The following is a 25,433-nucleotide window of genomic DNA, read 5'->3' as shown; positions in this document are numbered from 1 at the left end:
TTCATGCATGCGTGGTACCTGGAGGTTGGTTCCCAGTCCCCACAGAAACGCTGGTGGGCTCATGGCTTCTGAAATCCCAACCTGGCAAGGCAGACCTGGGATCTTCAGTGCGTCTGCACATTCTTATCAACTGTACCTCCCGGTTCCGAAGAGTAAGGCTGAGCTATGGGGACAGTAATTTCCGAGTTCTTCAGCCTTGGCATTCATGTGCATACATGACTTTAGCTTAGTGTGCCTTGAGGAACTACGTGGCAGCCAGGTTGGTCACTGTGACACCCACGTAGAGGTGCTACAGTTCTCTTCACCCTCCAGTCCCCACCGTCAGCACACAAGGCATACAGTGTGGGGTCACTAGCCCTAATTCCTCAGGGGCCTTCCTCACAAAAGACGGTCTAATAATGACAGGCAAGAGATAAGGGAGGTCAGTAAAGACCTCACCACCCGCAGCAGTACCTCAACTCCTGTTACTAAGGCAGAAAATTAAACCACAAGACAGCACCCAAAAGCAGTTTTGCTTGCTCTCTAGGCAAGCTGAGTGAACAGAAACCATTTTATAGGGATCCAAAGTAGTCATTATCCGTGTGACATTCCAACAATATGAAGTCTGGCAACGAAGATCTAAATGTTTGCATTTTACCCCCTGACCACCTCCATTAGCTTTCTTTGCAATGTTTATGAAATGGGGCTTTTTTTTTTTTTCAAACCCAGGAAACTTTCTTGTAAGGAAATACAGCTTTCTTAAAACAGCCTGGTTTTTCTCAATATACCTTTAAAGTCTTTAAATTGCTTCATTATATAATAAAGTTGAGATTTTAAAGAACTTTAAAGATTTTTAATACTTTATTATTTTTCATTACGTGTGTACATGGGGTGCTAGTGCCCATGATGAATGGTGGTGTTGCCTTTCCTGGGGCTGCAATTACAGGCAGCTTTGAGCCGACCAACGTAGGAAACAAACTCTGGTCCTCTGCAAGGCTCTTAACCACTGGGCATCAGACATCATTTTAATCTGTCAAAGCTAACAACACGATGTGGAAAAAAAGCCAACACATTGACAAGAAAAAACCTATTTTCAAAAGCACCATTTACGCAACCTTATGTTGTAACCACCTAACATACACAGACACACACATACACATACCACACACTCACACACATAGACGCGCGCGCACACACACACACACACACACACACACACACACACACACACACACACAGATAGACACACACCCCACAATGGGTCCCTCAAGTTTCAGTTCTCCATGACAAAAAGACAGGACTAGTCAGAATTGGATCCACATTCTACCTACTTCTGTTGTTACCCCTAAACTGTTCTTTAGAAAGATGCTTGCCTGGGTTACATGGAAGTTGCAATGCTCACACTGAAACATTTACCAAAGCTGTAACAGGCATGCTGAGCACGCGCAGGCAGCTCCGAGACGAGACTGCACTCATGTCTCTGAACCAGTCTTCTGGACAGCCATTGAACAGTGCATGGCAGAACACTACGTGTTCCATAGAGACCAGGTTTTGCAGTACTTTGGTGGCATGGGATACGTGTGGATGGGCCAGAATTTCCCACTCTGCTACCTGTACATTGCTCATTTCACAATCATTCATAAGTTAACCTATGGGGTTCTGTACACTGGTGGTATCAAAACAAAATTCTTCAGAAGTCTACTGTGACAATCTTCAAGAATTATACAATATGCTTATGAGAATACCACACCTTAATTCAGTATACTTTTAATTTTATGTAATAAAGCATTTTCTAGTTAAAAACTTATCAATGTTAGAGAACAACAGAAACACTAAGAACAAAATGTTGACGACAGAGCATTGTTCTCCTGAAATGATTGACAAGACTAGTCATCTGGGGCCACAGGAAGCACTCAGGTGGTGGCCCTACCCCATGCCCCAGAGCACTGCTGAGGGGTAAGTGGTTAAGAACGGAACCTGGCAATCACTGCTGGGCTAGAGACTGAGCTCATGCTTGCCCGGCATGCAGGAGGGCACTCAGGGATGATGCACGCCCACAGTCCTACCCTCCGGCTAATAGGGGTGGAGGACCATTGGTTCCATCACTCTTGGCTATACAGTACTGGAGGCCAGCCTGGGTTACATGAGACTCTGAAAAGAAACCAATAGAAATCATACTTCTCTTCACCATCACTGAAGTGCTTAGAAACATTTATTTTGTGCTTAGAATGTTTTTCTAAGCCACCACAAACTACATAACTGACAGCAGAACATTTAATACTGTAAAGGAGAGGCTAAAGGAAGCTGTGCACATCACAGTACTGCGAGTCTAAGGAATTCACACAGAGAACGCAAGGGGAGGGAGCATCACAGACACCATCTATTCCACAAAGGCTGGATGACTCATGAAGAATTTAGTCTGTTTTCCCCCTTCCAGACATCAGACAATCCCCGACGACACCCTTTCCTTTCTGTAAGATGAAATCCATGTAGTCATCTTGCTGACCTGATTTCCATTTGTGAGATGCACAGTACTAGCAGTCAAGAACAATACAATATGAAATTTGTCTTTAAACATAACAGTGTTACGATTTTCAAACACAAAGCAATATCCTGACTATAAAATTCATCAAGAACCTGTAGAGGACAGAGATACATTAAAATCACATAGTAGTAGATGTTTCTTGAGTAGAATGCAGACTTCATTTTACATCAAATTAAGCTCTGAATTTCCAAAATATAAAATACCAAAGCTTTTCCACATCAAATTTTAAAAATCAGAAAATTTCATCTTCGCATTAAAAAGAGAAAAGAAAACGTCAAGACCATTTAATAATAATTTAAAATCTGGAATGTATAGCCAAATTTGTACATTTTCAAGTAAACAGTTCAGTTTGATGGTTCTCTCCGTAAACTTCAACTTAAAAGGATAGAAAAGTTCTGTTTACCCACAGTAAACAAACAGTGATATTGTTAATTTTTTCCAACTTAAAAACACATGGCAAATAAAAATCATACAGTGAACACGAGACCAAAACAGGCATCGACCTTAAGAATTAACACAATGCCACAGACTTATAAAAACTTCTTAAGTCAGCAGCATATCCTAAATGTAATGTGTGGAAATGAAAGCTATAAGGTAAGGTAGTTTTGTTAGCTGTATAATCCAAAATCTGTGAGAAAGCTATGGACTCTACCGAAGCGTAGCGCTATCATGAAGTACACGTCTGGAAACATGGGCAATGCTCCCACTTATGGGAAATATGATCCTTTTTCACACAGTGAAACTGAGAAAATGCTGTGAAATGAGAAATCCTTCTCTCTACGGTGATTTTCTTAAATACCCCAGTAATGCAAATCTTGGGAAAGGCAGTTTTGAGTCGCACACAAAATAGATTATTAAATATAAACACAAGTCTCAGTGCTTGGCACCAGGCTCTTCTGAAATTAAACAACTTTAAACCATCATAATATTCTTAAATCATCTTTCAAACTGTTATGTCTAACTGCTTTTATTTCCTGAATGAAAACTGTCCAACCTAGCGACAACCTAAACTGTATATACAGCAAGTCAAGTTCAGTTTGCAATAGAGATCATCACCAATCTTCAGTTCTGCCAAAATCATAGTATTAAGATATGTGTAAAACTTAGGATTTGTCTGTGGCCGATGACGGGCCCACGCAGCGCTGTCTTAGGCCACTCTGAGGAGTGTCTTTGCTCTCTCCCTCTCTATTTTCTGTCTCCTCTTCCGAAACGTCTTCTTCATCAGCCTCTTGTTCTTCCTCCACTTTCTTCAGAGGTTGAGAAAATTCTGGTGATGGTTTTTCTTAAAGATCAGAAACGTACTTTAGTTAATGAACTAAGTTTGCTTGAGAGTAAAACTAAGGTACAAGGATTATAAGTCCTGACATTTATATTTAGATTTTCAAACAGAATAAAGCGGGTATTTATTATACAAAGAATCAATTACCTAACCCAACATTAATGAATCAAAGTCAATGCAGTGAACATAGAAGATAAAATACACTGCATTAAACAGAACCATCTTGTAACAACATAATTTTTCGGCCCATGAGTATATTAAAACTTCAGTACTAATCTGTCTGAAGCTCTGAGAGAAACAATAATCACATATTTAGAAAAGCTGCATTCTTGCCCAGATGTTTTCTCCTTCCCCAACCTCACCTACATAATTTACTAGGGTGTAAGTGCAAGAAATAAATAGAAAAACCTCAAACACACACCCAAGTACAGCCTTTCTGCTTTTTAGAGGGCTCAATGCTAATTAAGTTTCAAAGCACAATGTGTTAAAGAGATAGGTACAGAATGAGGACTGGACCAGGAGGCTTACAGTATGCAGTACCCTAAACTGCTCCAATCCTAGGCAACCCGCCATTACAGGGAGGGCTAGAAAACACTGCAAGCTGTGGGAGGAAACGCAATGCTGACAACCTGGCATGCCTCTTCACTCTGGACCTTACTCCTGTCCTATGTCATACCCACGGGATTTCAGTGAGAACTACAGTTTACAACAGCAGTTGCTTACCCAGAATGATTCTGTCCCCTCAAAGAACACCAAATAATGTCTGGAGACACTTTGGGGTGTCACACCTGACAGGGACAGAACTACGGCTCCAGTGGAGCACTGCTGACCAGTCAGCATTATACAACTTCTGTATACACAAGACAGCCCATCACAAACAAAACCCATGTGTGCAAAATAGAGAGTCAAGAAGCAAGCTGTATACGCATGGAATACACCAGAATTTCCTCAACTCTAGGATTATGAACCATGGCCTTCTATGTTCACCTACATTAATGGAGAAGAGTTCAGTACACACCAAGTCAAAGGAGCAGTGAACTGAACAGTGGCAGAAAGTTATATTATTAGTAAGGAATAAATATTTCTATTATGTAGACTAATTTTATAGCATAGTCCACCATTCACACCAACTGACCCCTAATCAGCTTTTCCTACTACACTACCAGGAAAAAAAAGAAAATCAGTTGAGTACAAAGAAACTCCCAATGCCTACGAGCCACATGAAATATAACATTCTCTGAAGTATAACTGTTCTGAGATCCAGAGTTATCATTTTCATGAAATACTTCTCTCCTCTCACCTTCCCTTCATGCCTCAGCTGAGCAGGATCATCCCTCACATTTAATAACCTAGGTTCAAGCAGCTGGTGACTGTACTTACGGAAATTAAAACCACTCCAGGTGTTGGCTGTATAGTGGGTGTAGCACAATGGTGGTGTTGCCTAGCATGCATATATCCCCAAACCAAGCCCATTCCCACACATGCACATAAACACAGCGACTTACTTGTAGGCTGTTGCTGTGGTCTGCGCCTCTTTGAAGGGCAAAGGCAATCCGCTACAAATATCATACACTGCAAAGCAAGCAGAAATCTAAATGAGCGACACGCAGCACAACTAACAAACAATGTCATCGTGCGTTCACGTATTTTTCTTAGTGCTCTAAACATGAATACTTACAAGTCCCAGCAGCAGTCCTGAGAGCACTGTTGCGAAAGCAAAAACCAAGTATGAGCCCCATGCCGGGATTCCAAGGTCATGAACAAAATAGCTGTGGCTAGTCTGTAATAGAGAGAAACAAGCTAAAACCATGCCCACTAAAAACAAGTGTTAGAAATGGTTAAGACAAAAAAAGCTTAATCCATACCCTGATGTACACAGAGAGCTGAAAAAGTGCTGACATAGTGGTCATCCTAAAAAAGAGGAATGGAAAACTCAGCAGAGATACACAGCTTGCCCATACCTACACACTGAGCTTTCTAGTCAGCTTCTCCACAGACAGGACTTTCTTGCAGGGATTAATTAATCCCTTTAATGAGACAGAAATAACATAAGGAAAATGAACACACACATCACATAAAGAAAATTAACTACTTTCACACTGTTAAATGTAAGTGGTTTGATGGTTTTTGTTTTGCTTTAAAGTTAAATAATAAAAAGTGTTTGTTGGACTTACAACAAGCTTCCTGTAACATATACAATTGGTGCTGCCTAGAGCTTCTTCACACAAAAGCCCAGAGTTAGCTTCACCCAACCCAACTGCCAAACTACTAGGATGAGTAGAGCAGCCTTGCTGAACTCGGAGTAGCCCGCTCAGTCTACTGATGAAAAAGGGATAACCTGCTGTACTGGACTCAAGAGGTGTGCACTAAAGCAACCAATTCCTCTACTAGAGTGCCACGAGCAGCTCACTGGATTGCTGCTTAAGTTCACCCAGAAAAGCACTCATCGTGTTGCTTGTGCTGTTTAAAGGCCAAGCAGGTGTGGTGGTTCACAATGTAACCAGGAGGCCAGGGCAGGAGAATCAAAAGTTCAATGTAGGCTCTCCAGCAAGAACTTGTCACAAACAACAGTGGAACTGAAATGTAAAAACCTCACTGTTCTGCGTCCAGTGACACAAAGGGAAGGAAGGCTGCACTTCTAGTTCCACATACAAGGGCTGATTTCCAGAATCCACAGGAGCTCAATGTTCTTACAGTTAGTATCCCAACTCTCCATCTTCTGATGGCAAATATGGGGAAGGTCAGGAGTAATTTAGTCACACCAAAATGGGACCATGACAGTCTTGGCAAAGTCTACCTGCCAGGTTTCTGAACCTGGCATACTGGATTCAAGGAAACATGCCTGCCATTCTCAAGCCTGACTGCCATGTCGAATGTTCTACCTCCTAGCTGTAAGCTCACATCATTAGTCATTGTCAGACACACTACTGTATTCATACAAGTCATCAGGAGTAGCCACTGACAGTTACTCCACATTAACAATGAAAGCACATGACTGAATACTCTTACTCCGATTAAAATTAGGATCAAGCAGTACCCTTCCTTACCTAGAACTGCTCAGTTTCTAAAGGATCAAGTTCTCAATGATGCATTTAACCAAATCAAAGCTAAAATAGTCTGAAAACCATATTTTATGAGATCCTACAAAATGCCTACCCCTAGCTCACATGAATAAAAGTATCTTTTAATGATCACAGTAAACACATCTGAATATGCATAGCATGCACAGCATGCCTGCTCTACTTACAGTCCTCATACTTACAGAACAGAGCTTGGACCAAACCATGATGATACAGGTTCAACATTCTTCCACTCTTTCTCACTTATGAAGTTTATGAAGTCTTTCTTAGTTCTTGGGCCCAGATAGCGCCTAAATTCACCATCTTTACAACTAAAGATCAGAACTAAATATTAACTGGCAGCAAAAAATAATTGTGTTCAACCACTGCTTCATTTTACAGTCAATCCTAATCTTCAAAAAAATCTAGCCAAGAACCAGAATACAGTATTATGTACTGATGGCATCAGAGCCCCAAACATATAAAACCAGAAGCTTTAAGATTTTATTCTTTCAAATAATAAACTTACAAATCATTTCAGTCACAGTCTTGCTGTGGGTAAAGGATTCTTACCTTGATGTAGGGCACTACTGACACTTTGGAGGCTGAGAGAATGCACATCTAGTACAGAACGCCCTATGTTCAGAGTGTGAAGGTGGACGGCAAAGGCAGCAGACTTGTCTTCAAGCTTTTATTAGGTAAGTCACTTACCCAAGAGGCTACGGTGAGTTTCCCTGACTTTCTCAGTCTGCCACTTGTTTATAGGAAGGCTGCTGATTTTTGTGTGTTAATGGTGTAATTTGCTTACTTCACTAAAGTATTTATCAGCTATAGAGGTTTCTTGGTGGAATTTCTGGGGTCTTTTCTGTGTAGCCGTATCATCTTCAAGACACCTTGACCTCTTCCTTTCCTGTATATATCCCCTTGATCTCCTTCAGTTGTCCTATTCCTCAAGCTAAGACTTCAACAGCTATACTGAATAGGTATGGAGGGAGTGAGCACCTTTGTCTTTTTCCTAATTATTTTAGAGGAAATGCTTGCAGTTCTCTCTGTTTAAGTTGATGCTGCCTGTGGGCTTGCTATAATTTGCAATTATGCTGAGTTATGTCCCTTGCATCCCTAGTCTCTCCAGAGCTTTTATCGTGAAGGGGTATAGAATTTTGTTAAAAGCCTTTCCTGCATCTAATGAGACAATGATGTGGTTTTTGTTTTTTTATGTAATAGATTATGTTCCCTGATTTACAATGTTGAACCATTCCTGGATCTCTGGGAAGAAGCCAACTTGATCATGATAATCTTTCTGATGTGTTCTTGAATTCAGTTTGCAAGTATTTTTGCATCATACCCATAAAGTATTACAAATTTTTGCATCATACCCATAAAGGATATTATTGGTCTATACTTTACTTTCTTGGTTCTTTGTGTGGTTTTGGTAGTAGAGTAATGTAGCCTTATAAAAAGAACTGGGACATGCCTCTTCAATATTGTGGAATAATTTAAGAAGTATTGGTGTTAATTCTTTTTTAGGTCAGGTAGAATTCTGGACTAAATCTATCTGGCCCTGAACTTTTGTCCATTGGGAGATTTAATTACTACACTAGATATATCAAGAAATTCATCCAGTTCTTTTACTGTTTGATGGTGTACAGATTTTTAAGAATGTCCCTATGATTCTCTGAGTTTGATGTCTGCTGTACTATCCCCCTTTTCACCTCTAGTTTTACTTGGCTGAGAATTTGCCAATCTTGTTGATTTCACATATGAAGCAGGAATAAAGTTTAAAGTTTAAAAAAAAGATCAAAAAAAGGGGGAAGATTTAGTTTGCTGCTGTAATTTTAAATGAGGAAATATGTACTTCCTGGTACTTAGTCAACAGCTAATCACACTGACGCAGAGGTCAGTAAAAAGAGATTGTCTCCCTCTAGTGTAGTTTGGGAAACACCAAGTGGCAGGGCCAAGACTTGTTCACTGAATTCACGGCCACTCAGTGTCGCCCCCAAGCTGTATAACCCGCACTCCAGACAGTGTTTTAGATTACTCAGGAAAGAACATTTACCTTTGCATTCTTGAGAATTCTACCTAGTCCTGGGGTTTCATTTATAACTCATGTTCTCCAGGAACTGCTCTGACCAACTGTGGCTTCTCCCCATCACCCAGTTTTCTACAGGACTCATCAGGACGGTAGGCTAATAGTTATTGACTACACTGAAGAGGACCATACCAATCATGAGAACTGTCTAAAGAAATGATAGATCTCCAAAAAAAAAAAGGAGTGTTTTATATATCTACTGTTATTTATAAGACTTAATGTACCACTAACTAAAACCAAATCAAGCTCTCAAGTCCTTGCTAAGTATAATGAGATTACCTCAGCTCTTCAAACATAATGTGAGTTAGAGGCCTACTGCTCTCAGTACACTGTGATCTAACCCTCTTCATGACCAAGAACCTCCAAATACTTACTGGTAAATAGAAGGAAGAGCAGTTATGATAAACCGTCCACTCAGCCCTACAGATGACAAGGAGCAAACAACAGATTATTAGGGACAACTGCTTACTTAAAAGTTGACTCTACATTATTTAAATGCTAATAAGAACAAGAAAACACACAAACATAATCAAAACTGAAAACGTGAATTAGTTGCTAAAGCAACTTTAAAGACACATTAATGTATGTAAGTCAGCTCAAGTTTATGAAGCCTAAATACTGAAGTTATTTGTGAATAATTAAGTACCTGAGGCATTAGTATTACCACAGTACTTGACTAGTAGTGACCAGCCAAGTAAAAACAATCTTAAGGACTTCTTAAACCATTCAAGAACAAAGGTAGCTTTGTTGCTAAAAAAAAAAAAAAAAAACTGAGTCTTGACACATATCATTCACCATATGTCAAAATTCGATAAACAGCATTAGCAAGGAAAGAGAACCAGCCAGAGCTGTGATACCTGTCTGCTCTGTGACATCCACTTTTGCAACTTTAACCTCCAGATCTTCTCCCCACTCAGCAAAGCTTTCCCATTCTGGTTGAAGATTCTGACACGCAGGGCACCAGGGAGCATAACTACAAAACACCGTTAACATTTTAAAGGGACTTTAATGACCTAACTGAGAGAGCATTTGAACCACACTTTTCCAGAAAGTTTATATTTATGACATAGAAAATGACCTATGTGGGGTGCCTCACACCTGTAAAACCAATTTAGGATGCTGAGGCAGGAGGACTACTGAGAAAGCCCAGCAAGGGTTACAGAGTGTGATCTTGGGTTGAACGAGGAGACAAACTGGGTAATTTTATGCAAATGAAAAAATTGAAAGTAGGAACCTGACAAGGTGGACATCAAGAAATGGAAGAGCTCAGCTGATAAGCTGAAGCAAGCCTGAGAATGCATTCTTAAACACACGCACGTGAGCTTTCTAACATGAGTAGCTCTTTTGAAACCTTTAGATTTTTTCAATTAAAACATGGCAACCAAAAAGTTTTGTTTAAGTTCACCAAATTAAGCTAATTGTACAAGCAGGGTCATAGCAAAGTATTGGAAAATAGGAAGTACCTGGGCTCTACAAGTTGCAACCAGTACACAATCACTACTGGGAAGAATGCCCCAGGAAGGCAAGTTATTCACAGTAAACCAAGCTGGAGACTACATTCTTATGTACAAATATACCTTAAACCTAACCCTGGCACAGATACTGAGCAGAGTGGACAAAACTCTACTGGCCAGCACCCTGTCACCAACAGCCAAGGACACCAGTACTCAAAACACATCTCTGAAGCTATCATTCCAGTTTCAAGGTTTTCCTTACAATTTTGTTTTTCCATTTCACTGCACATTGTAATTTGCTTCCGTTTATAGCACCAGGAGGAACAAAGCCTACACGTATTAAAAAACTGTGATCTCACATTTTCATGAACTGTTTTAGGAAAATTAAGCTTCTAAGAGAGGCATGTAAATACAGCAAACCAGTGTTACATACAAAAGTCAAACAGTAAAAGTACCATGAAAACAGCTCTGTAATAAAGCTCATCAGAAGTGAACTTACAGAGAATAATTCATTTGTAATTAAGGGTAGACTATTATGACTATCAAGTGTGCGGTTTCTTAGTGCTTTTTAAGAGCTTTCCCCCCCTATTAATTAATCACTGACCCCTTCCAGTACCCCCTCCCCAGAGGTTCTTTAAAACTCCCAAATTTTAGCCAAGGAAAAAGGGAAGAACAAGATCCATATTTCAGATGGATGTTTTTATCTCATTTTCAGTGTTGTGGTAGCTTTAATTCCCTTTCATACCTTTTGTGGATATTACATTTACAGTGTAACAAAAAAATGCTTAAAGGTATCTTCCTGCAATCTTGGACTATATTTTACATATGAATTTCTAATCACTACTGCTTTAACACTGCTATTCATGACAATGACTGAAAACAAACAGCACTGGTTAGTGTTCCTCTCCTGAAAACTGACTGTCAGAACACTGAGCGTCTTCCCTGTCACGGTCTCCATAAAAAACGCTTCGACATTTCCTTTTGTTTTATGACTCAGGTATCATGGATCTCGTCTTGAGGACGTTCACTTCCATCTTCTCCTCAGCGTGAGGCCCTAAACATAAACTACAATATGGAAAAACACCAGAATCTTGCTAAGGGGTTGCTAACAACAGTGCCTGCATATATTTACTCTTGAATTCCAACAAAGCTACTATGACATCTGAACGGGCCAATCTGTAAAGCAGGGGATGGGAGTGGTTAACTACTATAAGGAATATGGAGAATAATTACCAAAAAATGTGTACAAAGGTACTGAGTAGTGTCCAGGAAACAATGAACATTCAATAGTGGTGCTTCCGCCAGATCAATAACGCTAGCCACCAGTAACACTGTCAACTAACCATTCCATTAATTTATCATCTAAAACAAAAGCCAATGGTAGTTTATTTCCTACAGCAGCAGAATGGACATTATTGAAGTAGAATCATCACACAAGATAAGTGATCTTGTTTGAATAGTAAATGATGAACTGGAGTTTTTTTAAAGGGCCTATTAATAATCATACCAACAAATACGCAATACCATTCGCAGGCCTGTAAGTCACAATTCAAGCCATTCTCTAAATTGCTAACGTGCACTGTCAAGGAAAAATGTGATTCATATCAAAAGAAATGAATGTAGGCAAGGAGAAAATAAAATAAAATATTTTAAAATACATTTCGATTTATTTGGCATTTACAATAAATAACTAATCCACAAAATTAAAAAAAAAAGGAGCTCGAAATTCAAGCATTACAAATAGGTAAATATAACAATTTCCGAATGACGGGTTAAAAGCGATATTTTATTCAATATAATCTTTTGTAAAAATTTGGAGATCAAAGTCATAGCTAAGACCTCCATCCCACCCAATCCCACCCTCAAACCCGCCAGGCTGTTCCAGAGAATTCGATGTGGCACGTAATCCTTTAATCGCACCACAGTGCTTAGCAACGACGAGGCTCGGTGTACGCTTAGACAGAAAAGTAATACGCCCGGCTAAGAAACAACCCTGGAGCTGGGGGCGGCGAAGGCTGGGACCTCAAGACCTGGCCGAGGAAGATGGGCCAGTCAGGTGTGCAGCTTGAGGGAGGGGGCGGCGGAGGCCACCGCCACCACCATCAGATACCCAGACAACCGCCCCGCACTCACAATTCTATCATCCATTCTCCTTCCAGCAGTGAGGTCCAGTTCTCATCGGTGAGGACGCGCACGTTGCTCCGCCGTCCGTGAGCCCCACGGACCGCCCAGAGCAACAGGACCAGGGCTGCCAGGGGAACCAGGAGACGCCCCAAGTGCGCCATGTCAGCCACTTGCCCAGTCTCAGAGCGCTCCCGCCCCACCGCCCCGCCGCAGCTCCACTTCCGCTCTGGCGGCCGCTCCGCTCATGCGCACAACGAGCCTGCGAGGCGCGCGAGCCCCACCCCCCAGCAACTCAGTGCGCATGTCCGGGTCCTGACCCCTAGCGGAAGGTGGAAACGGGAAGAGGGAGGTGCTTTTGTTTCCGTGCATAGGAGGGAAAAGGAGGCTGCCCATTGTGGTCCCTCGAAAAGCGCTAAAAGGGGCGGTAGGCGGAAGGATCAAGGTGATGCGTTCGAGATGAGTGGCCCTGTAGTGCTCACCAGTGCCAAGTAGGGTCACCACGACAGTTTTCTCCGTAACGTTCCCCTTTGAAAATAGCATCTTTTAGTTGAATGTAGGATGTACTGCTCCTGTAATATTCCGATGGCCCACGACGCCATGTGCTAATCAATTTCGGGGTGATGTGGAGGGGTGCCTCTTTAGAAGGAAAGTAGGCGTGCGCGGAAGAAGCCAAGATGGCTGCAGCAGCTCCGGGCTTCGAGGCTTAGAGTGGGATGGGTGATTGTGAGCAGCAGATACATATCCTCCATCGTAGAGATAGTTTAAGCAGTACAGCTTTATTGCCGTAATGTGGCTGGGCCATCCATCTCAGGGTAGGTTTGTTCCTCTGAGGACGTGTTTTGTTTTTCTCCAGCGTCGATTTTATTAGTTTTAGGGCAAAGGATCTCTTTATGACCGAAATGTGCTGCTGCTTGCCTTAAAAACTCTTAAGAGAATGCTACTACATTTGAGATGATCAAATCAAATCAACCCTGCTAATTTATCAACCACCTGTTGGATTCACCGTCTCTTCCTTCTATCATTTGGGTATTGATGTAGACCATAATCTTTTTTTTTTTTCTGGAGTTCTTAGTGTTTGTTTTTAAAAATAATATTAATAATATATAATTCACATGTCATACAATTTTACATGATACATGATGCAGTGGTTCCTAGTATATTCACAAGATGGGCAATGGTTACCATAGTCAAATTTAAAGATCTTCCTATTCATGTGGAGTCACCAGCCCCTTCTGTCCATCCATTCGCTCCTTACCCTGGCCCTACGCAAACATGCATCTACTTTCTGTCCTGGCTGCTTTACTAATTGAGTCTCTGAATCTCCTCTAACATAGTGGTAATGGAAGACTTTGTTATTTCTTGGTCCTCTCATAAGTAACTTTTGCTGCATGCTCTTTGCTTTCCTGTAGAAGGGTTATATTTTCCTGTCTTTGTGTAACTCAAAACCTTATTGGAAACTAGGGTTTTAAGGTCCACTATTCTGGATATTGATTCCCCTTGTGGCCTTCCATCTTCTGTTGATTTTGTTTGATTGTTGAGTGAGTTGGCAAGGCCATTCTAGTGAAGTCTGTTTCTCAGAGAATACAGCCCTGGGCGGGTACACAGGTAATCTGGGTGATGGTAGTGGTTTTAGCAGGGCTCACTGGCTATCACTTTTTGGGATGTGTCTGCCTCATTTCTTATTTCCAGCTGTAATATTACATGAAGTGCTCACAGATGGCTTGTTTTTATTTTGTTTTAATTCTCAGGGCATAAATTGTTCCAAAGTCTAATAAATTTTGGCAGATAGTTTTTGAGGTTAGTGGTTGAGATTTATTTTAACCCCAAGATGATTCTTCATTTTCTCCTTTCTTAGTTCTCTCTGGTGAACTAAGTGGCTTATGCATTAGCATCTTCCTCTTAAGGGAAAAAAATTTTTTTAAGAGTGACTTTAGGCAAAAAAAAAAAAAAAGGTAAAAAGATAAAAGAGTGACTTTAGGCTTGACTGTACTCTTGTTTAATAAAGTCCATTATTTTGGGAAGAGTTCAGAACTAACTCTCCTGGGCACAGGCAGCCTCAGTCATCATTCTCTGCACAGTGTAGACCAGCAGGATCTGGTTTTCTGGACTTACTTCTAATGGCCTATAGCCTCTATTACCTGAGCAAAAAGGTTGAGGAGGCGTCTGGAGATGTCTCCGTCTGCCATAACGAGAGCTTCACTTGCCTGTGGTGTGCAGTGCATCACAGATTCCGCCCTTGTGGCCTGGACTTGAAGAGGTTAAGATGCCAGTCACCTTCCCTTCCTGACGAGACTGTCTCCGATTGGGAATGAGAGGAGGTGGAGCCCTGTGTTCTTGGTCACACCCACCTACAGTGGAGTTTTCACCACAATGGCCTGGGCTAAGAAAGTGATAAGAGAACAGGAGTTTGAGATGGGGTGGATGCCAGGGTCTCGGTTCTACTGAAGGAACAACAATAGCAGCAGCAAAAGCATCATTCATTGTTTGCAATTTCCAGAAACCTTTAGTGAGTTTTTGTTTATGTAGTTCCCAGGTCAGTTCTGTTTCTGGGAATTCATGCACAGAAGTCCTGACGCTCAGTAATTCAGAACGAGAGTGCATTTAAAGATAAGGTCTTTTTTTTTTTTTTTTGAGTTCCAGTAACTTATATTCATTTTATTTAAAATATTGCACAACAGAAAGTACCTCAGTCAAATGAAATATCCCTTGTTTCTGTTCCCATTTGGAACCCTACAAAGCTCAGTGACATCTTTTTGGTTTTTTTTTTTTTAAATATTTTATTGGTTACTTTATTTACATTTCAAATGTTATCCCCTTCCCAGTTTCTCCTCTGCAAACCCCTTATCCCATCCCCTCTCCCTTGTTTCTATGAGGGTACTTCCCTACCCACCCACCCATTCCCACCTCACTGCCCTGGCATTCCCCTATGCTGGGACATCAAGCTAAAGATAGGGTTTTTAAAGAGGTAGTTTAAATGAGGTCATCCAGGGGCCTCAATTTAAAAAAAAAGGGGGGGGTATGCTGGATTGTTTTATGTCAACTTAACACAAGCTGAAGCCACCTGAGATACAATGAGGACAATTAAGGTGAGATAGTCAAGCCTCAGTTAAGAAAATGCCTACAGGCAATCTGGTTGTAAGCCTTTTTGTAACGAGTGATTGATCACAGGAGGGCCCAGCCCTTTATGGGTGGTGCCATCTCTGGCCTGGTTGTCCTGGTTTCTAAAAGAAAGCAGACTATGCAAGCCAGTAAGCAACACCCCTCCATGGCCTCTGCATCAGCTCCTGCCTCCAGGTTCCTGCCCTGTTTGAGTTTCTGTCCTGACTTCTTTCAGTGATGGACCACAATGTGGAGGTGTAAGCCAAATAAAGGCTTTCCTCCTCAGCGAGCCTTTGGTCATGGAGTGTCACCACAGCAAGAGAAGTGCTAAGACAAAGGGAATCCACAGGCGGGAAGGAGCTCAGAACACATGGATGTCGTCAAACCTCTGGAGATTTTAGGAACAGATGGAAATAGGAAAATAATGGCTACGTACGATAAACCTATAATCAATGTTATAACATGAAGACAAACAGCATTTTCTCTAAAACCAGGAACAGGACAAGGACATTCACACTCTCTTATCTATAAGTGCTTGAAGTCTTAGTTATAGCAATTAGACAAGAGAAAGGCATAAACAGGATAAAAAAAATAGGACAGGAAGAAGATAAACCCATCTCTATTTACAGATGACACAATTCTTGTTTAAAAGACCCTATTGAGTCTGCTAGAAAACTAATAAATACAGTGAAGTTGCCATATACAAAATACATGTTTTTTTAAAAAAAAAAAAAGAAGAGCCTTCATTGTACTCCCAGGAATAGAAATCAGAGGCAATATTCCATTTAAAATAATCAGCCCCCAATTAAGCATTTAGAAATATATCTAACCAAAGAAATAAAGGACCTTTACAAAAATTATCAAGATATTTAAAAATGAAATTACACAAGATATTGGATTACGAAAAGGCATCTCATGCTCCTGGATTGGCAGTTAATATTGTGAGAATGGACACACACACACACACACACACACACACACACACACACACACACACACACAGAGAGAGAGAGAGAGAGAGAGAGAGAGAGAGAGAGAGAGAGAGAGAGAGAGATCCAAAACAGCCAAAGCAATCCTAGATGATACTGGCATAAGATCAGACAGATGCACCAATGGGGTAGAAAAGAGGTCAAACAAGAAAGCTGTGCCCACTTATTTATTTACAAGGAATAAAAAACATACACTAGATAAAAGCCTATTCAACAAATGGTTCTGGCAAAATTTGATATCTACTTGCAGAAGAATGAAATTAGATTCGTATTTTTCACCTCATACAAAAATCAATTTAAATTGGATTAAATATCTTAATGTAAAGCCGAAAACACTGAAACTTCTAGAAGAAAACACAGATAGAGGGGAATATAGAACCCTTTTAATGGAGGACCAACAGCACGGGAACTAGCATCGGCAGATGGGTTTACATGAAAATCAAGTTTCTGCTCAGTGAAGGAAATGGTCAGCACAGCACAGACAGCCCACAGCACGGGATATCATCTGCACCAGCTACGCCTCAGACAGACTACGGAGAACTGCAGAAATTAAATACCAAGGAAATAAAACTAACAATAAATAGGTAAGTAAATTGAATAGATAACTTTTCAAAAAAAGAAACACAGATTGCCAGTACCTATTGTTTTAAATGTTCTATACTTCTAGACATCAGGGAAATACAAACTAAAACTACTCTGAGATACCACATTGCCCCAGTCAGAATGGCTCTCGTCAGTAAACCCAATAACAAGTGTTAGAGAGCTGTTTGGTGAGCGGAACCCTTATTCACACTGGTGATGGTGCGAATTAATACAGCCATTGTGGAAATCAAGTTTGGAGATTTCTCAAAAAAAATAAAATAAATAAAAATCGAACCATTGTGCTGGCTATTTTTATAGTCATCTGAGAAAAGGGAGCCTCAACTGAGAAAATGCCTCCCTCATCAGGCTGTAGGCAAGCCTAGATGAGATTTCCTTAGGGATTGATGCGGGAGGGCCCAGTACACAGTGTGTGGTGCCACCCCTGGGCTGATGGTTCAGGGTTTTATAAAAAAGCAGACTGAGCAAGCTATATGAAGGAAGCCAGTAAGTAGCACTCTTCCCTGGCTCCTGCCTCCAGGTTCCTTTCCTATTTGAATTCCTGTCCTGACTTCCTTAAATGATATACACTGAAGTGAACACCTAAGCCACATAAAGCCCCTTCCCTCCCTGAGTTGCTTTGGTGTTTCATTATAGCAATAGTAACCCTAACTAGACCTTAGATTTCCAGCCTGCAGGACTGGAAGGAAATTGTGTGTTGTTTGGAAAACGTGGGCTGTGTTGGAACTTTGTTAGGGCACGCTCAGAACTAACCAGCTATACTTGTTTTGCTGAGGAGTGGGGCTGCAGAGCCATCTGCAATGCTGTCCAGAACTACGTCATTATAACATGAGAAAACTTTTGCTAGTCCCAGTACCTTCGTGCTTGCACAGAACCCCACTCCATGCCTTCAGCTACCAAATCCATTTTCATTTCCCAACTGAAACCAAAAAAGGCTTCCTAGAACTCAAGGCTGAATATTTCCTTACAAAAATTATTTAATGGATGAGTAATAGGCTCTCCATTATTCTCAAAGTTCAAGTATATTTTTGTAAGGTTTATTTTTATTATCATGTATAAGTGTGTGCGTGTGCATGCTCATAGAGGCCAGCAGAGGGACTTCGATCCCCTGGAGGGTGGATCAGGTGGTTGCAAGTTTCCCCAAAACATTCTGGGATCTGAGCTAGGTCCTGTGCAAGAACGGCAAGTGCTCTTATCCACCGAACTGTCTCTCTAGCCCCAAATTCAAATATTTTAATACAGTTTCTCATGTTCTTGTTAGCTGGCATTTAATTTACCTAGGCAAATAGCTAACTATATGAAGATACAGGAAACTGATAGCTGGCTGTTTTACCTTTAGATTTACCTTTGTTATTTTTTATTTTTAGAGTAAGCATATTCTTGGTACAACCACACTGAACACTGAACTTCACCTTTATCATAGCATCTTACATTTGCCTGTACGGTGGTGTCTCCTTCACATGGTGTCTCCTGATTGAACTGTGTCTGTCATGTTCATCGGTGCATCTTTGATAGCTACAGGTCATTGGCATTACCAGATTCTATAGGTCAATTAAACCTTTAGCCCAAAGAGTTAGTGGTCTCAAATGTTTTAGAAACGCAGGAATGGGGGCTGGAAAGGTGACTCTGTGGTTAAGAACACTGACTGCCTTTCCAGGCAGCTGGAGTTCAGGTCCCAGGTCAGTTCCCAGTTCACTGGGCAGCTCACAGTCGCCCAACTCAAAGGGAGCTGACGCCCCCTTCTGACATCACTGGCTACCTGCACACATGGCATCCATTCACACTCATGGCATACACTCACCCGCATGAGTTAAAATAAAAATAATTAAAAATAAGACCTATGGAAGTTTTGTGTCTTTAACGATACAGACATAAATGTAATAATAATAATAATCATCATCATCATCATCTCCACATCTACATGTATATGTGAATACACACATTCAGTCAGTGTGACAAGGTATTTGTATATATCATAACTATAAATAGATTCTGTGAATTGATTTTATCTTAAAAGTTTTTAAAATTAAAAAATAATTATCCATTGGCATATGGAGGAATTGATTCTGACTCTAAAAAATAGCACAATCCTTGGACGATCAAGCTCCCGATATGAAATGACATTTTATATGCATGTGCTTTATGTCCATCCTCCCAGACATTTAAATTACCTTCCGTTTATTCACAACATGTGACACAGTTTAAAAGTATGTAAATAGCGATTACTGGGTAGTGTGAGAAATAACGATAAAAACCTTTTCGTGTTCAGTTCAGTCGTATGTGTGTGTTATATGTACATGTTCACGTGTGTACGTCTGTGTGCACAGTTGTGCATGTGCACAGGTGTTATGTGTGGAGCTCAAAAGGTCCAAGTCAGCTGTCTTCCTCATTCTCTCCACCTTTTGTATCTTTGAGTCGGTGTCTCTCACTAAAACTAGAGCTCACTGGCCCTCCTGTCTCCTAGGCCTCCCATCCTTGCCACCCCAGCTCTACGATTACAGAAGTACACATTGCACCCAACATTTAAACGGATGTGGGGGATCTGAACTTGGGTCCTCATGCTTGCTCAGCAAGCAAGCACTGTACCAACTGAGTCACCCCAGGCCTCGCCTGAATATTTTTAGCCTATGGTTTTAATCTACAGATATGGAACCTGTGGGCACAGAGGATCCGACACTAAAGCCGTCAGGCATGACAGCTGATGAATCTGAGTGACATGTTTGGAATCCTTAGTTTACTTGTATACTTAGAAGAATAGTCTCCTTTAAGAGTCGGAACTGTGTCAGAGCACTCTAGGACCTGACTCCAGTCTTTTTTCACAAGAAATGAACCAAAAATGTGGACTTTCCCCATCATGTATATATAATGACCTTTTTGATAGGTGCTTACAATTCCAAATAAATTATGGCATTATTTGACCCTTTGAGCAGAGTGGCAAACTGCCTTGTCTTTATAATCCAAGGGGAAAGAGTTTTACACCTAAGAGTTTTCAGGAGGAAACTGGAAGCGGAGCTCAGCTGTAGGAGCCTTGGCTGGATGTCACCACGACAGGATGCAACTACATCACAGTCTCGCAGGCCGTTAAGCCAAGACTGAGAAGATGAATTGATTATTCTCCTCTCCCACTGAGACGTGGGGGGAAAGGCACGAGTCAGGGTCATTCTAAATTTATGAGGTTGGCTTTCACATTTAACTTGTAAAAAGCTTATTAAATATTTTACAGTGTTCTCACTCATGCATAAAATATTGAAACCTAGTGATTTTCCTAGAGAAAATCCTGACAGCTCAGAGAGTTTTTTCTCTTGTGAATCCCCACTTTAGAGTTCGTAAAGAAAGATCTGGCCGTCAGATAGCTCACTAACTGCTACAGTAGTCAAGGCAGGTCGCAGAGGGCTTGTAGCTCAGGGTTATTTTAATAAGTTCCTGGGACTGTGCAGAAGGTGCGATGAAAGCCAGGGCCATAGACGCCAAATTTAAATTCTGAGTTCGAGGCACTGAGGTGCAGACAGGAGCAGCAATGTTCCAGGCAGAAGGTGCGAGGGAAAGAAGATGATTGTAAGTGATGCAGAGCCAAGACGACAGCAAGAGACACTTGAGTTAGACCAGCATGGAAATGGGATCGCAGGTCCTCCTCGGTCTGAAGGATACTTGCCCATGAGAATGGGAAGTTGAATAAATACCACCAAATTATATCTACATACTATCATTTAAGGATAAACTTCATGCATACAAGCATGTTCCATTTACACATTATCTTTTTAAAATTCAATAATTATAGAAAATGGCCAGTTATTTAAGGGAAGTCGAGACAGTAAGTTATCACACTTTCAGTTTTAATATTTCCAGTCTAAATCCTGTTTGAATCCAATAGAATCAGAGGTAATTGTTTTTACAAAATTATAGTGTGTTAGGCTGGAGAGATGGCTCAGCACTTAAGAGCACCGGCTGCTCTTCCAGAGGACCTGGGTTCAATTCCCAGGGCTTATATGGATGTTTAAAAGCAACTGTTTCCCTATGTTCCTTTGGTTTCATGGAATCTGATGCCCTCTCCTGGCCTCTGCAGGCTCTGCACACCCATGGCTTCCCAGACATACCTGCAGGTTATCATCTACACACATAAATTAAATTTTAAAAACATTTTTATAGGACTTTTTGTGTTTTTTTTAAAGGCATAATATATTAGTTATTTTTCAATTACCTCCAGTGAGCTAAGCAACAATTAACATTATCGCTGAGTTTCTGTGTATCAGTAAAAGTCAGGAGTGGCTTAATCCTCATGGTCCAGATCAGAATGTTTCATGATGTCAAAATGTTGATCAGGGAACCGTTATTTGAAGGCTTCACCCATGCTGTTAGACCCCTTCCAAAGTAACTGTCACGTGGCTGGTAATCAGCAGAGCTGTAGGGCTAGAAAGATGGCTCCGCGGTTAAGAGCACTGTCTGCTCTTCCAGAGGTCCTGAGTTCAAATCCCAGCGACCACATGGTGGCTCACAACCACCTGTAATGAGATCTGATGCCCTCGACTGGTGTGTCTGAAGACAGCGACAGTTACTTACATATAAATAAATACATTTTTAAAAAATAGAAAAAGAAAAAAAGTAGAGCCGTGGCTCTTTGCCCATCATTCCAGCCATTATTTTAGACTATACTCATACTCATAAAAACTCACTTTAAAACTTTATGATCTTGTCTCAGGAGCAGCTCTCCACCTCGAGTCCTTATAGGTCAGACTTACCACAGGAGAGGACCGCCCAGGTCCACCGAGAGCCATTTTGGAGCCTGGTCAGCTACCCCATTTGTTGTTTTAAGACGGGATCTCACTGGCCTGGAACTCACTCTCGCTGGCCTCAAACTTGCTTTGTCCTGCCGCCTCAGCCTCCTGAGTAGCAACCCGCTCAGCACAACCCCTGGTAGTGAGGTCCTGGGCGTGTGCGTGGGTGGGTGGGTGGGTGCGTGGATGCATACGTGAGTGAGTGCGTGCGTGAGTGCGTGCGTGCATGCGTGATGGAGCAGTATTCTCACTTGCTCTCTAATTCCCCATTTCCTTCTCTTTTATATGGAATCAAGAAGTCTGTTGTATAAACTTTCTGTAAGAAGTGGGTACATTTATGGTGCAGAAGGCTTCTTTCTGCCAGATTATGTTATTTTGCAGCTCAAAGTCCTCTGTTAACTTCCCACCAGACCTGATATTTAGGCAAGACAAAAAGACAGGAGAACTAGGGGTGCATGAAAACAGAAAGGAATGGTTTGTCCGGGAGTCTGCTTGAAGCATCTGACCAACCAAAAAGCAAAACTTCCAGCGCTGTTAGCAGCTCTTAGTGTGTTTCTCCCTTCGCCACTCTACACCTGTCTCCTAGGAATCTTAACCGAAGCCCCGTTGACATTAAAAATCATGTCCCGAGTAAGCCCTTTGTGCCGCCCTGGTGGCTCCTGGTTTTACTTTTCAGATTATAAATATGTTCAAGACACCTCTGGAGCAATGCTATAATCTCACTACCAAAAGGAAAGAGAAAAGGAAAAAAGCTCCTAGCAGCTCCTAGAGATGTCACCGAAATGGTACAAATGGCCAAAGCTAAGACTCTTAATTGAGACTTTCCTTTGCGGAGCCCATGCTCACACATAGATACATTTTATTTTTCCTTAACCCCTATGCTTAAAATCTATGTTAGAAGTGCCTTGTAAGACAGGCTGGTGGTGCACACCTTTAGTTCTAGCACAGGGACGCAGCAGAGGCAAGCAGATCTCTTTGAGTTCAGGGCTAGCCTGTGCTACATAGTAAGAGCCAGGCATGCCAAGGCTACAAGGAGCTCATAGATGTAGAATTATTGGAAATATTCTCTTGTTAACAGCTACCTTATTTCTATTTTTAGGAAAATTTAGTATTTATAAGATATATTTTTATTTTATGATTATGAGCATTTTGCCTGCATGTATGTATTGTACCCATATGTGTGCAGTGTCCTCAGAGGGCACAAGAGGGCAAAGTATCCTCTGGAACTGGAGTTACAGAGGTTTTGAGTCACCCTGTGGGTGCTTGGACCTGAACCCAGGTCCTCTGCAAGGACAGCAAGTGTTCTTAACCACTGAGCTATCTCTCCAGCCCAAGTTTAGTAATTACTTTTAGATTATTTGTTTTTATGTTGTGAATATGCTGTTTTGCCTTCATGTGTATATGTGTACCATGAGCATGAAGTGCCCCCTTTTTAGTATTTCCCACTACAACTTCCCACCTGCAGCCTTTCCACATTTCCTCTGTCGTCCAAGGAGACTGTGACAGTGCTGGTCACACTGAGTGGAGCTAAGAGGCAGTGAGGATGACGCCATGGCCAGGTGCTCACAGAGACGTCACTGCCTCGAATCCTGTCTCTCACTGAGAATAGCCTGTGGCTTAGGGCAAGTAGTCTTGGAATGTTCTGAGGCAAACAGGAGTTAGTATATGGGATGCACATTCCATGCAGTGTACTTATTAACTCGAGTTTGCACAGAAACCTCAAGGGGGTTGTTCAAACACCATGTTCTTGGACAAGTAGCAATTAAAAGAAAGTGCAGTCCCTCCTAAGACTGTATCTGCCTCACCCTACCACTCGCCTTTTCTGGAATCAGAGGGTGAGTCATGTAGCAAGCACCTTGTGCACACTGACAGACAAAAACATCTTAACAATCCTGATCATCCTCCATGGAATGCACCTCAATTTTCCGAACAGTCAATCAAAATCTAAATAATATTTCTCGTCCAAAGACGTATTAGCAAAGCTTTGCATGACGCTCGTCTTTCTTCACTTATTAGCAGTAGAGCCTCAAGATACTTCTCTGAATCTCAGTTTTCTATGAGTAAAATTAGTTAAACTAAAACAACAGCAAATATTTTGTGGGTTATTGCGTAGATTGAAATAATATTTGGAAACTAAAAGATCTGTTCTGGTCCAGTGATGTCTTGTTGTCAACTTGACTACATCTAGTGTGTTAGCTGTGTGTGTGAAAATGGAGGTGTGTGTGTGTGCACCTGTGTGGAATTTGTTGTGTGGTGTGTGTGTGTGTGTGTGTGTGTGTGTGTGTGTGTGTGTGTGTGTGTGTTCCTTATCCTGTCAGTTGAACCACAGAAGTGGATAAGTCTTCTAAGGACCTGGAATAGGCTTTTTAATTTGCTAATATTAAACAAAATGGCTGATGAGGGAGATGTCTCCCTCTATTACAAACTGATGACCTTCAAAGTTCAGAAAACAGACTCTTTCCTGCCTTTGGATTTGAATGGAAGCTGGAGCTGCACTGTCTGCTCTCTGGGTTCTCAGGCTTTGACTCAGAATGAAGCCAAGCTTTAATCTTTCCACTTATTTGACTCCATAGGCTTGCCAACCATCCTTTTTCACCCTTACTCTAGAGGGACATGCTTAGGAGTCTCCATGGCTGTCAGCCAGCTTTTCAACTGTCTCTTCATTTTTCTTTGTACAGCAATTCTCAATCTCTATATCTAAGGTCTCTCTCCTCTCCTCATTTCTCTCCTCCCCCTGCCATCTCAATTGATTATTTAACCCACTATTACAGGTCACCAAATGTACCTTTTTTAGCTACCCCATGCACACACACACCCCTGGGGGTTCTGAATCTCAACACATTGCTATCTGTCTTGACATGCAAAATCTTCTCCTGTCTAAACACAGTTCTTTTGATTTGAATGGAAGGTTGACCAATTCTGTCATTCTTTTAGGAATACATACTTAGTTTAAAGACTAATGAAATAAGCACAGGCTTGCCCCATCCCCAAGGGTAAGAGATAAAGAGAGGCCCAGGAGCACTCTGCTTTTTAAAAAAAATCATATCTTTTCTATTTGTAGAATCATATCTTTTCTTTTCGAAACTTAGAGAATATAATCCTGTGTTGATATTTCACTTCCTACCATGAAGAAGCCAAGGAATTTAGTTGTGGCCTATAAGCTGCTAAGATTCCTCATCATTCTGTGGAGGTGGTGACAATATTTAATATAAAAATGGAATGTGATCAATATGCTACCAGGGAGAAAAACTGTAATAGTGATTCAGTGTTTGAAATGAAGGAATCTTGTTGTGAATATGTTTCTTTCCAAAAACCGACACTATAGTCTTTTTTTTATAATAGCTTTAATGTTTTGTTTCATTTCTTGGCTGATTATGTGGAGCCACTAGAGGGCAGAGGATGCCTTTCTTATGAAAATAGTTTTAAGAACTTCAGTAGGAAAGG

The 25,433-nt window shown here is 41.2% G+C and overlaps 1 protein-coding gene across 1 annotated transcript; it reads right to left on the bottom strand.

Moving 5' to 3' along the window:
* Positions 1–1,730: 1,730 nt before the first annotated feature.
* On the bottom strand, positions 1,731–12,761 carry Tmx1 (thioredoxin related transmembrane protein 1). Its single transcript, XM_032907894.1, has 8 exons — positions 12,539–12,761; positions 9,809–9,924; positions 9,326–9,371; positions 7,066–7,194; positions 5,669–5,714; positions 5,482–5,583; positions 5,309–5,375; positions 1,731–3,806 (listed from the first exon to the last, which is right to left on the bottom strand). Exons 1-8 carry the CDS (start codon positions 12,688–12,690, stop codon positions 3,628–3,630), a joined length of 837 nt encoding a protein of 278 aa, XP_032763785.1. The 5' UTR covers positions 12,691–12,761; the 3' UTR covers positions 1,731–3,627.
* Between the last annotated feature and the right edge of the window lie 12,672 nt (positions 12,762–25,433).

The sequence above is a fragment of the Rattus rattus genome, chromosome 7, assembly GCF_011064425.1.
Source record: "Rattus rattus isolate New Zealand chromosome 7, Rrattus_CSIRO_v1, whole genome shotgun sequence".
Taxonomy (NCBI): Eukaryota; Metazoa; Chordata; class Mammalia; order Rodentia; family Muridae; genus Rattus; species Rattus rattus.
This window is presented reverse-complemented; position numbering and strand designations above follow the sequence as displayed.

Excerpts from the sequence above, each read along its gene's own strand:
- Tmx1 (XM_032907894.1), bottom strand. The coding sequence starts at position 12,690 with ATGGCGCACTTGGGGCGTCTCCTGGTTCCCCTGGCAGCCCTGGTCCTG. Across the intron at positions 9,372-9,808 it reads GGATGTCACAGAGCAGACAG|GGCTGAGTGGACGGTTTATC; the intron begins GTATCACAGCTC and ends TGTCATCTGTAG. Across the intron at positions 7,195-9,325 it reads GCTCTTCCTTCTATTTACCA|TTGTAAAGATGGTGAATTTA; the intron begins GTAAGTATTTGG and ends TCTGATCTTTAG.